Source organism: Oreochromis aureus, linkage group 3, assembly GCF_013358895.1.
Source record: "Oreochromis aureus strain Israel breed Guangdong linkage group 3, ZZ_aureus, whole genome shotgun sequence".
NCBI classification, from domain to species: domain Eukaryota; kingdom Metazoa; phylum Chordata; class Actinopteri; order Cichliformes; family Cichlidae; genus Oreochromis; species Oreochromis aureus.
Window position 1 is genome coordinate 77,326,075 of NC_052944.1, and position 15,106 is coordinate 77,341,180.

General features: G+C 40.9%; 1 protein-coding gene and 1 long non-coding RNA gene across 2 annotated transcripts; both read left to right on the forward strand.

Moving 5' to 3' along the window:
* Window positions 1-1,805: 1,805 nt before the first annotated feature.
* On the forward strand, window positions 1,806-8,425 carry LOC120438260. The gene is made up of 3 exons (XR_005611738.1): window positions 1,806-1,865; window positions 7,812-7,917; window positions 8,365-8,425. It is a non-coding gene; the product is annotated as an uncharacterized LOC120438260 (long non-coding RNA).
* An 8-nt stretch (window positions 8,426-8,433) lies between these two features.
* On the forward strand, window positions 8,434-9,048 carry LOC120438259 (zinc finger protein 85-like; the record flags this gene model as incomplete). Its single annotated transcript, XM_039608705.1, has 1 exon — window positions 8,434-9,048. A coding segment is annotated over one exon (615 nt), but the record flags the coding sequence as incomplete, so codon positions are not given.
* Window positions 9,049-15,106: the final 6,058 nt, after the last annotated feature.

The window sequence follows — 15,106 nt, forward strand, 5'->3', positions numbered from 1 at the left end:
TAATCACCTCTATGAAAGCCATATTTGCACGACACGGGGTGCCAAGTGAAGTGTTCACAGACAATGGACCACAATTCTCCAGTATGAGGTTTGGACAGTTTGCCAAAGAATGGGACTTTGTTCACACAACATCAAGCCCGCACTACCCACAATCTAATGGACTAGTGGAAAAGTCCGTTCAAACAGTGAAGAGGCTGATGAGTAAGGCGAGAGACAGTGGTGCTGACTTCTACCAAAGCCTGCTAGTATACCGCACAACGCCACTTGAGTGTGGTATGTCACCAGCACAGCTTCTTATGGGACGACGCCTGAGATCAAACCTGCCCATTCAGGATAATCTGCTTAAAACAAGTGAGGGAAACAGCGTGAAGAGGTTTAAGGAGCAACAAAAAGCAAAGCAGAAGTTCTATTATGATAGAGGAACAAAGAACTTGCCTGAACTGCATGCTGGGGATCAAGTGAGATTCAAAGACAAAACCAGCACATGGGCACAGAAAGCGACAGTTTTACGGAATGATCAACCACGATCATACATCATTCAGACAGAAGATGGAGCTATGCTGAGAAGAAATCGCCGAGATCTTCTTAAGGGACCAGTAGTAGTGGAGCAGAGGTTGGAGGCGGCTGAACAACCCCAACACACTCATGAGACACTATCACCTGAAACACCTACACATACACAAGACCAAACACTGAGAAGATCTGTAAGACAAGTGAAGCCACCTATGAGACTGATTGAACAGATGTAATGTGTTGACATGTTGTTTGGAAGATGATGTCATAGTATCTATGCAAGTTGCACTATGTTTGGTTACTAGTGTTGAATGGACCAGGAATTGTTGAAAACTAGTTGTGTTGTTAACGTTACATTGACAAAGCCTGGTTTAACAAGTAGAAAGCAAATAGAGACTGTTTATGTTTGTGAAAGTAGGTATGTTATGTTATTGTTAAAAAAAAAGGAAGATGTAATGATAACAGCAAATCCTTATTTGCCTAGTATCATGTTTTATGTTGTTTATACTCCTAGACTGTAGGGGGAGCTAGAGAGCCAAAGAGAGTTACCTCGGAGTAGACTGTAATGGCGAAGCTTTGTTTACATGTGAACCACAGTTCGATAAAATACCTTTTCTTTAAGTAATGGTGTCATTCTTGAGAACCCACAACAACATAAAGAAATAAGACAGTGCACACGTCTGATGTCGCTCACAGTTGTCCAAGGGACAGTCTAATTTAATTTACAGTCTAATACTCCTAGACTGTAGGGGGAGCTAGATAGCTAGAGGAAGTTACCTCTGAGCAGACGGTGATGGCGAAGCTTTGTTTACATGTGAACCACAGTTCGATAAAATACTTTCTCCTCAAGTAATGGTGTCATTCTTGAGAACCCACGACAACATAGAGAAACAAGACACTCAGCACCGCTCCTCTCTTTCCCTGAGTCCTTAGCAAATCTCCTTCCCACGATGACGTTTTCATCGAGACCAAGGAAAAGAGTTTAGGAAAAGGAGATAGGCGCTAATTTCGAAATTACACCCCACGTGGTTACGTTGCGCAGCTGAGTCACGTGACCGCACAGTAACAAATCGCCACAGAGCCAGGAAAAGGGGGCGGAGAAAGTGTGTGTGCAGGAGAGGAGCTGAGCAGAGAGAGCTGCTTTTTCATGAAACGGGAGTAAAGTAGTGAACTTACAGGAACATATACCACTACCAACGTTTGGATCGATACCTGCATCGATCTGCACACCCTTGTCTCCTGGATCGTAGCTGAGATCAGCGTGAACCACGTGGGTCTCTGCTCCCTGATCTGTTTCTTAAGACTTCCAGCTTCATCACGGAGTTTCTCTCGGTTTGTGGGCTCATCTAAAGGTAAGCACCGAGCTAACTTTAATGTGGGTTCAGTTTATGTTGAGTTTATCTCTTTTGGGAATAATAGATTGTTTGGTATACATTGGAGTTAGACAGACTGTAGAGTTTGTGATTGTCTGCAACAATATAATACGGCGGTTGCTAGGGGGAAAGAATACATACAGAAAAATAGTCTTTGAATATGAACAAAAGGGTGCAGGGCAGGAGAAGAGCCAACCCCCAGGACAGGAAGCCACAGGTACAAGCGTGGGGGAGGACAATCAGCCTTTAGAATAGGATAATCTCCAGATGCATGATTTTTTAAATTTCTTCCAGCGCAAATAAAGACGTCTGGTTCTTCACCTGGAAGTATAAGTCTGCAAAAGGTCGCTACCATCAAAAATCCGTGAAATCTGCGAAGTGTGTTCACAGTTTATTGTGAACACGTTGACAGAGTGAGAGACTGTTTGCAGAAAAACACCAACTAATCATTAGCTCAGCATGCTGGGAGAAGCTGAGCGCTCGCTTGCTTGTTTGTTTAATAATTTCCATCTTGCTTTGACTGCAGCTGTAAGCTGACGTATTCCAGCAGGATTTGTAAAAAGAGTTTTGATAAACACAAAGCTGGACAGCTTTTGTTCTGAGGCTAAGAAGCTTAGAAAGAAAGTGACCGGACTTTTCGTGTGGCTAGGTGCACACACACATACACACACAATTTATGGATTGTTTGAAGCTGAGCTTTTATACATGATGAATTGCTCTCTTCAGTTGGGTGTCTTCCCTGCTGCCTTTAAAACGGCGGTGGTGAGGCCCCTTCTGAAGAAGAGCAATTTGGATTGCAATGATTTTCATAACTACAGACCTGTATCCAACTTACCATTTTTAAGTAAAATTTTAGAAAAACTTGTTTTTACTCAAGATTAATGATTTTCTGAATGATAAACAGATCCTAGATATTAGGGCTGCCACAAACGATTATTTTGATAGTCGACTAGTCACCGATTATTTTTGCGATTAGTCGACTAATCAGATCATGCATCCATTGGACGTAAAACCTACAGCTTATTGCACCAGCATGGATCTGCTCTTATAAAACTATCATTAGCTTATAGCTTTAAGTGTTTAAGGTATGTGCTAACTAAAAATAAAGACAAGATGACAGTTTATTAAATTTTAATGAAATTTGAAGATTGTTTCGGTGAAGTTTAATAAACTCCTTGCTATCTAAAATAAAACGGGACACCGGAGTATATTCTCGAGCATCTCACACTTCTGATAATCAGTTGTCTGCTTGACGTTTATTCAGCTGTGTAAAAACTATAACTTTAATCTCAGCCAAACCGATTTACTCAGGAACAAATAAAATACTAAAAAAAAGCCAAACAATAAAATTTTTAAGTTATCTAAGTGACTTATGTATGTTTAACCTGAGTAGCGATAGACGGCGGTGGATTTGAAAACGATTTGCCGGGAGTCCGGTGTTCTCACGGGCGCTAGTGAGCCTTGCCCCCGGCTAGCTATCGAGCTAGTGGGTAACAGACGTCTCCGAAAATATGTGGTGTCTTGGTAAACTGAGCAGATATTTGAGGTTTACACAGCTACATTCTCGCCTGAAAATATGTTAAACGTTTATTTTGTGACCCAGAAAGAATAATAAGAGTAATATTAAAACTAACTAGCTGCCGCCATTGTTGGAAACTGAGCTAGGCTGCGCTGTCGCTACCCGATCCGTACCGGAAACCTGATCGGTACCCCGCATGCGCAAATCTTACGTCACTTCCTCTCTTTGCCAGCATTGCGACATTCATGCTGTGTCCCAAAACGTCGGCTGCATCCTGCGGAGGCCGCATTTGAAGGCCGATTACGTCACAGCCCGGCGACGAAGGCGGGTGTGTCCTTCGTGGCCCACCATATCCCAGAATTCATAGCGCGGCCCCGCCAAATTTCAGCTGCCAACAATGGCGGCCGCTACTAAGTTTTAAAATTAGTCTTATTAATCTTTCTGGGTCACAAAATAAACTTAACATATTTTCAGGCGAGAAAGTAGCTGTGCAAATTACAAATATCTGCTTGGTTTATCAAGACATCGATATTTGCAAAAGTGTGCCGACGCTGGAGGAGCGTCTGTTACCCACCCGCTCGATAACAAGCCGGGGGTTCAATGGTCACTCCAGCCGGCGAGAGCAGCGGACTCGGCTTCATCGCTTTCAGACCCCGCTCTTTTCGCTACTCAGGTTAAACATGATATATAAGTCACTCGGATAACTTAAAAATGTAATTGTTTGCCTTTTCGGTGTTTTATTTGTTCCGGAGTAAATTGGTTTGGCTGAGATCAAAATTATTAGATTATTAGATTAAATAAAACTTTATTAATCCATCGGGTGGGTTCCTCCGGGATTTTCACACAGCTGAATAAACGTCAAACAGAAAACTGATTAAACAGAAGTGTGAGACGGTCGAGAATTTACGCCAGTGTCCTGTTATATTTTAGATAGCAAGGAGCAGACGGCCGAGTTTATTAAACTCCACCGACACAGCGGTGACGCAAATCTGAAGGCTAGACCGTCCCATTTCACAGCCTCGCACTTCCGGCCTTCTCGGTCTTTGAAGGACCCGGCCCATGTAGACCGCGAAGGCCGGGTCCTCCGAAGGATGCAGCCGACGTTTTGGGACACAGCTTCAATATATTTGAATGATACGATTAGCGCCCAGTTAGCTCCTAGCATTTCTCAACAGCTCTGCCTCATTTTCGACTGCCCGGGACATTTAAACAGTGGATAATCTGTATACAAACAAAATTCACGCTTTTCTCCTTAACAGAGAGCGTCCCCGATTGAACAACAGCGCCGTAAAATAAGAAGAATGGTGCCGAATTACAGACTTAATAATACTGACTTAGTAATGTGTCATGTAAAGATTCATCAGTCAGATGAAGTGTTTTCTGACAACTGACAGTGATAGCGGACATCATGATCACTATTCCAATCAATCCTCTCCACACAGACAAGCACAAAAACACTCGACTATCACTAAATCAAAATAAACATGCATTTGTAATGATGCTGCTTCAGTTTACAATACGGTTTATTCGTTTGGTCAGCAGGTGGCGTTATCCTCGTACACTGGGGAGTAAACTGCCATTAAACGAACAGAAGAAGAAGAAAACCACTGCACATGCGCAGTACGGATCGGGGAGTCCTGATCCGTAACTATCTTTTTATTTTTTTGTTTTTGTCTACATTATATTAAACGTTTCATTATCGGAAACATTTTAAGAGACACTTATTATTCTTAACATCTTAACAGATACTCTGACCCGTAACTATCGTAAAATGCTTCGACCGGAAGTAGACACTTTTCGCGCATGCGGGGTACCGATCGGGTTTCCGGTACGGATCGGGTAGTGACATGCGCTATGAATTCTGAGAGAGAGCTACTTCTTCTTCTTCTGGGTTTAACAGTAGCTGGCACCCTTGTACACACAGTGCTGCCATCTTCTGTTTCAGTCCGTTATTACACTCTTAAATCCTACTACTTATTCCTGCGTCTTTTGTGATCTTACAAAGTTTCAAACGACGCGTCGACTATTAAATCAGTCGTCGACGATTTTGATAGTCGACGTAATCATGAGTAGTCGACTAATCAAGGCAGCCCTACTAGATATATTTCAGTCTGGATTTCGGGTGAACCACAGCACAGAGACCGCTCTCCTCAAGGATTAAATGATATTAGGTGTAACTGACTCCCAAAATCAGAATCAGAATACTTTATTGATCCCTAGGGGAAATTATTTTTTTGTTACAGTGCTCTATAATAAACAGACATTAACAAGACAGACAATACACTAACTAAGAATAGTACAATATATACAGGCATATATATACATAAGTCGTTTATTAATAAATAGCTAAAAAAGAAAGAAAAAGAAAAAATAAACATGTGTGTGTTAAGTGGATAACTTATAGAGGGAGATGGCCACAGGCAGGAATGATTTCCTGTGTCGTTCAGTGGTGCTTTTCGATACTCTCAGTCTCTCACTGAACGCGCTCCTGTGACTGGCCAGCATGTCATGGAGTGGGTGGGAGGTGTTATCCAACATTGTCTTTATTTTGGACAGCATCCGCCTCTCCGACACCACCTTGAGGGAGTCCAGCTCCATCCCCACAACACTACTGGCCTTACGGATCAGTTTATCGAGTCTGTTGGCATCAGCGACCCTCAGCCTGCTCCCCCAGCATGCAACAGCATAGAGGATCGCACTGGCCACAACAGACTCGTAGAAAATCCTGAGCATTTTCTGACAGATGTTGAAGTACCTCAGTCGCCTCAAAAAATAGAGACGACTCTGGCCCTTTCTGTAAAGTGCTGTGGTGTTTTTTGTCCAGTTCAGTTTATTGTCAATGTAGACTCCAAGGTATTTATAGTCTTCCACAATGTCAACACTGACCCCCTGGATTGAAACAGGGGTCAAGTGTTTCCTGGTCTTCCTGAAGTCCACGATCGCTGATGACACTCAGTTTTATATCTCCGTGTCTCCTGATGACACCAGACCAATGGATGCCCTTTTTAACTGTATTCTAGATATAAAATCTTGGATGGCAGAAAACTTTTTACAGCTTAACCAGGACAAAACTGAAGTTTTAATCATCGGTCCTGAGGCTCAGAGAGAGAAACTCTTGTCTAAATTACAGGCATTTTCACTATGCCCTTCACTACAAGTGAAAAACCTGGGTGTTATTCTTGACTCTGAGCTTGGTTTTATCCCACATATTAAACATGTAACCAAAATTGGATTTTATCATCTAAAAAATATAGCCAGAGTCCGCCCTATTCTCTCTCGGGCCAACACGGAGATGCTGATGCATGCTTTTATTACCAGTCGCATTGATTACTGTAATGCCCTGCTCTCTGGTCTCCCCAAAACGAATATTTCACCTTTGCAACTTTTACAAAACTCTGCAGCTCGTGTGCTGACGAAGACCAGAGGGCGGGCCCACATTACACCGGTTTTACAATCGCTGCATTGGCTCCCCGTGTGTTTCAGGATCGATTTTAAAGTTCTTTTATTGGTTTTTAAATGTCTTAATGGTCTTGGGCCTTCTTATCTTTCAGACCTGCTTTTACCATACGAACCCTCGTGGACCCTGAGGTCCTCTGGTACTGGCCTTTTGATTGTCCCTAAAGTCAGGACACATACTCACAGAGAGGCAGCTTTTCAGTGGTTCGGTCCTCGACTGTGGAACAGCCTGCCGGAGGAGCTCAGGGCCGCAGAGAACGTTCATGTTTTTAAAAACAGGCTCAAGACCCACCTTTTTAATTTAGCTTTTACCTAACGTTTATTTATTTTATGCTTATTTATTCTATGCTGTTATTCTATTTATACTATTACCTAATATTTATTGATTTTATTCTTATTCATTTTTTATCTTCTTACTCTATTTATATTTATCTTTATATTGTATCCCATTCTTATTTATTTTATCTCTTTATCCTTTTTATATTCTTATTAGGTCATATCTCCAGTGTTTCCTCGGAGGGGGCTCTCTGCACCGGGGCTGTGATTGACCGTGGCTGCTTGGGCTCTGTGGGTCCTCTCAGCCTGGCTGGGGGGCTTCTCTGCCTCCCTCCTGCTGTGTGCCCAGCCTGGAGGCTGCGGTCTGTGACCGGCTCTGTGTTTCCTCACTTGGCTAATGCGTACCCAGCCCAATTTTACTCTTTTAAGTGTGCGTGTCTGTCTGTGTGTGCGTGTGGGGGGTGGGGGGATGTGTGTTTTCATGATGGTTTATGTTAATGAGAGTGTGGGGAGTGAGTGGGAGGGTGGGGTGGTGTGGGCTGCTTTTAACCATGTAAAGCACTTTGTGCTACATTTTATGTATGAAAAGTGCTTTATAAATAAAGATTGATTGATTAAAGATTGATTGACATATAATACGTATATATACATACATATGTGTGTGTGTGTCCCAGCTGAGTAACAGGAGGAGAAGAGTCTGGTGGTGCAACAGAGGAACAATTTCAGCCATTTGGACTCAGCTCAGCCACTACAGAGGAAACAATGACTTCAACACAAAAGGTGAATAAAATATCACAGTTACACTGTTATTGAAACTGTGTGTACAGCTGGTTGGTTTTTAAAAACCCATTAACAGCAGCTTTATCGTTTGCATCCTGGGCTCATCCATATATACAGAATCTACATTCAAAATCAGAAACGACAGAAGTTGAAAGAAAATACAAAGATCATATTTTATAAGCACACATTGAAATAACAATACCATCAGTTGAACTTGCAATTTTGTAAAAGATTTTCTTCACTGATCAATATTTCTTCAATAATGTCATTTTAATTATACCTCGCATTGTGTCACATCATTGTAATGTGATAATGCCACCAGAAGGTGGTGGTAACACACCAACAATGTGTTTGTTGACATGTTTGATTCCACCAATGGAGGAAGTTTCAGTTTGTTCCACGACTGCATTTCACTCACTGCCTCTGTTTGTATCTCTGTCACTGCAGGACCAACATGGAGCGAGAAGTCAGCGCTCTCAGGAGGCCGACAAACCTCACAGAAGAAAGGGAGAGAAAACATACAGCTGTGATGAGTGTGGAAAGTCTTTTACCCAGGCTGGAAACTTAAAAACACACCAGCTCATCCACAGTGGAGTTAAACCTTACAGCTGTGACTTGTGTGGAAAGTCTTTTACCGAGGCTGGAAACTTAAAAACACACCAGCTCATCCACAGTGGAGTTAAACCTTACAGCTGTGACTTGTGTGGAAAGTCTTTTACCCAGGCTGGAAACTTAAAAACACACCAGCTCATCCACAGTGGAGTTAAAGCTTATAGCTGTGATGAGTGTGGAAAGTCTTTTACCGAGGCTGGAAACTTAAAAAGACACCAACTCTTCCACAGTGGAGTTAAACCTTACAGCTGTGACTTGTGTGGAAAGTCTTTTACCCAGGCTGGAGGCTTAAAAACACACCAACTCATCCACAGTGGAGTTAAACCTTACAGCTGTGACTTGTGTGGAAAGTCTTTTACCCAGGCTGGAAGCTTAAAAACACACCAACTCATCCACAGTGGAGTTAAACCTTACAGCTGTAAATTGTGTGGAAAGTCTTTTACCCAGGCTGGAAGCTTAAAAACACACCAACTCATCCACAGCGGAGTTAAACCTTACAGCTGTAAATTGTGTGGAAAGTCTTTTACCGAGGCTGGAACCTTAAAAAAACACCAACTCATCCACAGTGGATTTAAACCGTACGGCTGTGAGTTGTGTGGAAAGTCTTTTACCCAGGCTGGAAACTTAAAAAGACACCAACTGATCCACAGTGGATTTAAAGTGTACAACTGTCACTTGTGTGGAAAGTCTTTTACCCATCATAAAGGCTTAAAATTACACCATATCATCCACAGTGGAGTTAAACCTTACAGCTGTGAGTTGTGTGGTAAAGCTTTTGCTCAAAATAGCAGCTTACAGAGGCATCTAGTTACCCACTCTGGAATTAAGGCGTACAGCTGCGACTTTTGTGGAAAAAGTTTCAGCAACAAACACTACCGAAATATTCACCTGCGGAGTCACACTGGAATTGATGTTTCCTGCTGTGATCAGTGTGGAAAACTATTTACAACAGATGCACAGTTACAACAACACGTGTTTAGCCACACTGAGGAGAGACCTTATGAATGTGACCTGTGTGAGAAGACTTTTAAAGCTTCACATCAGCTGAAAAAACACCAACAGATCCACACCAGAAAGTAACTCTACAAGTGCAGTTACTGTGAGGATGTATATATGTTGTATCTTGGAATTGTAAGCTGAGTGTTATAATGTAAACAGTAGAATGTAATTGGACGTTGGCAGAGATGCTCTTTATTTCAGGTGACGTTCAGAATAAAAACGTTGAAGGAATTCCCTGACTTACACTGTCTTTGTTAAGAATCAGAGCAACGCATTTGGATCCACTTCTCAACCCTGTCGTCACTGTGGTTGTGGGAAAGAGTTTCTCTGTGACCTTTGTGGAAATACCTCCAATCATCTACAGGACCTAAAACCACATCAACGTAGACACACTGGAGACAAAATGAACTACTGCAAAGAATGTCGGAGAGGCTTCCACATAGTGCTGGGCCATATGGAAAAAATATTTATCACGATATGAATTATTTTATATCACGATAACGATATATATCACGATATACCACCTGACCTGTGGTCATCTGGAAAGTATGCAGTCTTTAAACAGCGAGTGGAGAGGGTGCAGTCTTTGTTTTGAGTTACTGTAAAGCATGTCGCAAATCCGGGTGCATGTAAAGCAGCACCATGTTGCAAAACAACAAGACAGAGTTTCTTTGTGAAAATGTCATTTTTTATACTTTATTTTCTCTTGCATAAAGTTAAGAGTATGTAAAGTGAGAAGACAACATTAATATATTTGCACAGGCTATTTAACCCTTTAAGACCTACCATAGAACCAAGTCCACCAGAGCTTATCTTAAAATTTATTTATTTTGAGTGTCTTCATAGTTTTATTTTTGAGATACACAAATTTTTATGTACTACAGGAAAAATGAAAATAAATAAATGCAAATTTGCAAAAACACAGCATGTGCATCAAAATAAACGATTTACAGCAGTGTAATTTGACTTCTAAGCATCCCAGAAACGATACAGAAGAACATAAAGTCAAACATGACTTTTAAAAACACCAACATAGGCTTTGAAGCTGAAAAAACTACATTTTCCGCGAAAATGACATCACTTCCAGTTTCGGACATGTAATGGCGGACATGCGATAGTTCGCGCTGAGTTATATTCCAACGTAGGAAGTGTTATGAACAGCTGATCGGATCGGCAAAGCCTGTTTCTGGAATATTATGTTTTTGTTGCTGGAAGTGCTTTTTATGCAATTTTTGCGAAGCTATATGTGGAAGGAAACCGTGACCTAGGGCAAGCTAATGGAATAAGATGTAAGTACAACTCCTACCGTTTCATATGCAAAAAAAAACATTATTGCGCTACCATACGTGGTTACAGTTCTACAGGGATTTAAAAATAGTTAGGGAAAACGGAGTGTGCCTGCTCCGACCAGTTTTAAAGGGTTAATGATATATTTTATGTAATAATTTGTAAAATTCGGGTTAGAAACAATAGAAGACAAAGACACACGATATATATCGTCATATCGCCCAGCACTACTTCCACACACCAAGTACATTAAAAATACATGAACTCTTTCACAGTGGGGTCAAAAAGCATATCTGTGACCAGTGTGGGTCATCCTTCACCACTGCATGTGAGCTTAAAGAAAAAGCATAAACGAATCCACACAGGAGAGACACCATACAAGTGCAGACACTGTGACAAAAGCTTCTCACAATCAGAATCGTAACAAACATGAACGTACACACATGGAAGTGAACTTCAGCTGTGACCAGTACGACAAGAGCTTCAGGAATCTCAGTTCATACTCCGAACACAAACGATCCCACGCTGTAAATAAACTGTTTCACTGTTACCAATGTGCAAAAACATTCACTTCATTATCTGCTCTGTGCAAACATCAGCCTGATCATGCAGGACTGAAATCACTGGATCACAATGAATCTGAAGAGAGAGAAAGATCCTCTTCTGGTTTCAGGGTCAGACTTAAAAACCTTGAGATCAGGCTCCACAGAGTTCAGATGGAATCTCCTGTAAAGAGTGTCAGCTGATGTCACACTTGGATCTGATGAGGTAGCTCTGATTTCTGGACCTGCAGTGAATAATCCTGAATGTTACATTTAGGAAGCTGCATGTATAGATATGCATATCAAGTTTATGTTTTTTCCTTTGAAGGATTTCAATTCTCTAAAATGTTATCCCTGTTACATTTTAATCTTTGTTTCCTTAGGACACAGTAGTGTTTAGTAGTTCTATTCATTTCATGTGTTACCTCAGTTAAATTTAAATCCTTCATTCATATTTAATCTTTTGCTGTGGTAAAATCTTCTCTTAAATCATTTTCTCCCAATATTGCAAATAATTACCAACATCTTCAGTCTCTGAGTCATTTGTTTCCAACAGCTGTGGAAGTGTTTCACTGCTGACCTGCTGGATGTTTAAACTGCTGATCTGATGTAACATCCAGTTTGACCAGTAGATGACAGCACATTTTAATCCTCTGAGGTTTGATACCCCAGTAGTAATGTCTCCAACTCATAACGTGAACAAAATAACAACATATAATGGTTTTTATATAACCATTTTTAATAAATGTAATTAATGTGTTTAATAAATGTGACTTGTGTCTGCTTCAGGCTTCACTCAGAGGTTGAACAGGATGAGCTCTGAGCTGGTTCAGTTCAGTCTGAGTCACATGTTCATGAGTTTGTAATTCATCACCTCTCTGCTTATGTCTCAAACTACTGGCTAAGAAACTGTGAATATTTTTCAGAGGGAGGGACAGTAAGTAAAACAGGACAGTTTGAAATAAATACACTGATGACATTTTCAAAGTTTCCCTGTAGTGGCTCTGATTTAAAGTCTGAACAAACACACACAGTTCAAACAACAGGGAACATGATTACAAGCTTTACTGGGAACCAGTTCAGATACAAATTGCACAGCTTCCATACTGCTCACACTTTTACTGCTTCTTCAAACCTGGAGCCCACAGATCTGTGCTGATCTTTAACTTTGATCACATGATTTCTTGTAGTGTGGGTTTAGGGTTTCTTTCTCTCAGCTTCAGTTCTTACGTTGAGTTTGTTACTTCTGCCCCGCTGACAGCCAAATCCATCTGTTCTCCGATTGGATTGTTGCATTTGTGATTGATATGACACTGACCAATGTGTAAGTTAAAAAAACTTGTAAGTTAAACCTGACACAGAACCCAGGAACTTTTACACATAGCTTTTTGCTTTTATATCTGTAAGCAGATCTTAACAAAAAATAACTTGTGTAAATAGTTTTTACACACACAAATTCTCATCTATAAATACACAAACATAACATTTTGAGATATTTTACAGGTTTACAAAACTCATTTCATAACTATGTATTATGATTTACAACTAAAAATATAAATGAACCCTGCAGACGTTCTCTGGTCTCCAGGAACTCACTCTGCAGGTTTGGGAGAAATATAGGAGAGATGGAGAATGAACTCAACCTGGGCGTCTATTGTCTTGTGTAGTCTGGGAGATGAGTGGATGATGGGGTGGATGCAGTTTTCTCTGCAGTGGGGTCCGGTGGGCTGCCCCAGATTCTGTGGGGCTGGGCGGTGCTGCTGCTGTGAGCCCCGCTCCAGATGAGCCTGGGCCCCATTGCCTTGGTGGATTCAAGGGTATGGGGCTGCCTACTGGGGTCAGCGGGCGAGCTGGACCCACGGAGGTGTAATTGAGTAATTTAGTGGATGTCCCCCTCAGTGAGAGAGGCAGATATGAGCTGAAACACAGGAATCAAACCAGGGACGCTGCTGTTATGGAGCTTCTTTTCTCTTTAATGTATCAAAGAGGTGTGACACACAGGTACAGCATACAACCATGGAGGGAGGAAGAGGTTGTATGCAGCTGGGCTGCACCTACTTTCCACTTAGATCCTTGTTTCCTTTACTCCTCTCCTTACATCTGAGAAGGAGTGAGTCGTGATTAGTTTAGGATGCATTGTAGGAAAAAGGAAACGGGAGCATTTAAAACAATCAGTGAGTGTTTACGTAACTGTAACTACTGACTGATGTTTCATGTGTCATTTACTAATATCAAAGTTTCATTAAAGAAAAGAAGAAATCTTTGTTTAATAAACTTGTAATAAAAAGGAAGACTTGTTCATCCTCCAGATGTTGCCTTCTAGTAAAACTGAAGGTTAAACTCTCCTGCTAAGGACACATCTGTGCTTCCTCTTCTTTATCTCCTCCTTCAGACGAGGAGACACAAACACATCAGAGAAGAAGAAAAGCCCTCCGACTCCTCGTGTTTCAGTGTGAACCAGGAATCAATAAAAGTCACTTATTAATAAATAGCTGAAAAAGAACATGTGCAAGAAGGGTGTAGCTGTTGCAGTAAACAGTGTGTTAAGTGGGTGAGGGAGATGGCCAAAGGCAGGAATGATTTCCTGTGTCGTTCAGTGGTTTTCAGTTTTCAGTACTCTCAGTCTCTCACTGAACGCGCTCCTGTGACTGACCAGCATGTCATGAATCCTAGAAGCAGCTGCAGATGTTCACATGTTACAGTGGTGTACATCAGTCTGCAGTCAGCTGTTCTACACTGTGCTCTTTGAATTTGTCTCTGTAGCCAACGATCAGTCCAACAGATCCTCCTTTCTGACCTGCAGGTGAGAAACAGGTGTGAGGTGTCAGCTGTCAGGTAGGTGATGAGTGAAGAACAGAACAGAATCCATTTCCTCTTCAAACTGCTGTCAGACATTATCTACTGCACTCTGATCACATCACTCAGACCAGCTGCTTTCTACAAAGTCTCAAAACATATGAGCTCTCTTTCTGAGAGACTCTTTAAAAATCAGACAATGTGATATCGTGGATTTCTCTTTTACATTCTGTTTCTCACAGCTGAAGTGAACCTACACTGTTCCAAAAAATAGTAATGTCAAAGTATCTTACTGCATATTTTACAGTTTTGTACTGTCTTTCTAGAATATCATTAAATTTACATAAGTAGACTGTGATTTTACATGTCAAAGGTAAAATAACATAACATCACTGTAAATATAGTAAAACACAATTTACTTGTTTTTTAAATATATTTTTTTGTACATATGCATATTTACATCGTAAAAACACATCCAGAAATGTATCATAATTTCAAAAATATTTTTCTGTTATGTGAGAGAATGATCTGTTAAATTCAAATGTAATACTATGGATAAATATATAAAATCATCAAAAATTAATGAGAATAATCAATAATTAAAGGAGTATTTGAATTATAATTTTGCTGAAAATTCATCTGGGTTTGATTCAATAATTCAGAGGTAACAAGTGAAAATATAATTAATAGGAATAAAAAAAAAACGGCCACGCTGCGCTAATTATACATTTTAAAAAATAAATGTAGAGGTAGGAATTGCAATTAATATAAATCTCAAAGTATTCACAACATTCCTGAACAGAAATAGGCCTCTGCACCTGGGGTGAGGGTGTGGTCATGAAAACAATGTGACATGCCATTGGATGTTGGGACACATAATAACATGACGCTAAGCATCGGCCAATGAATGTGAACTAACAACAACAATGTCGCGGGTATAGCTGCGACCGTAG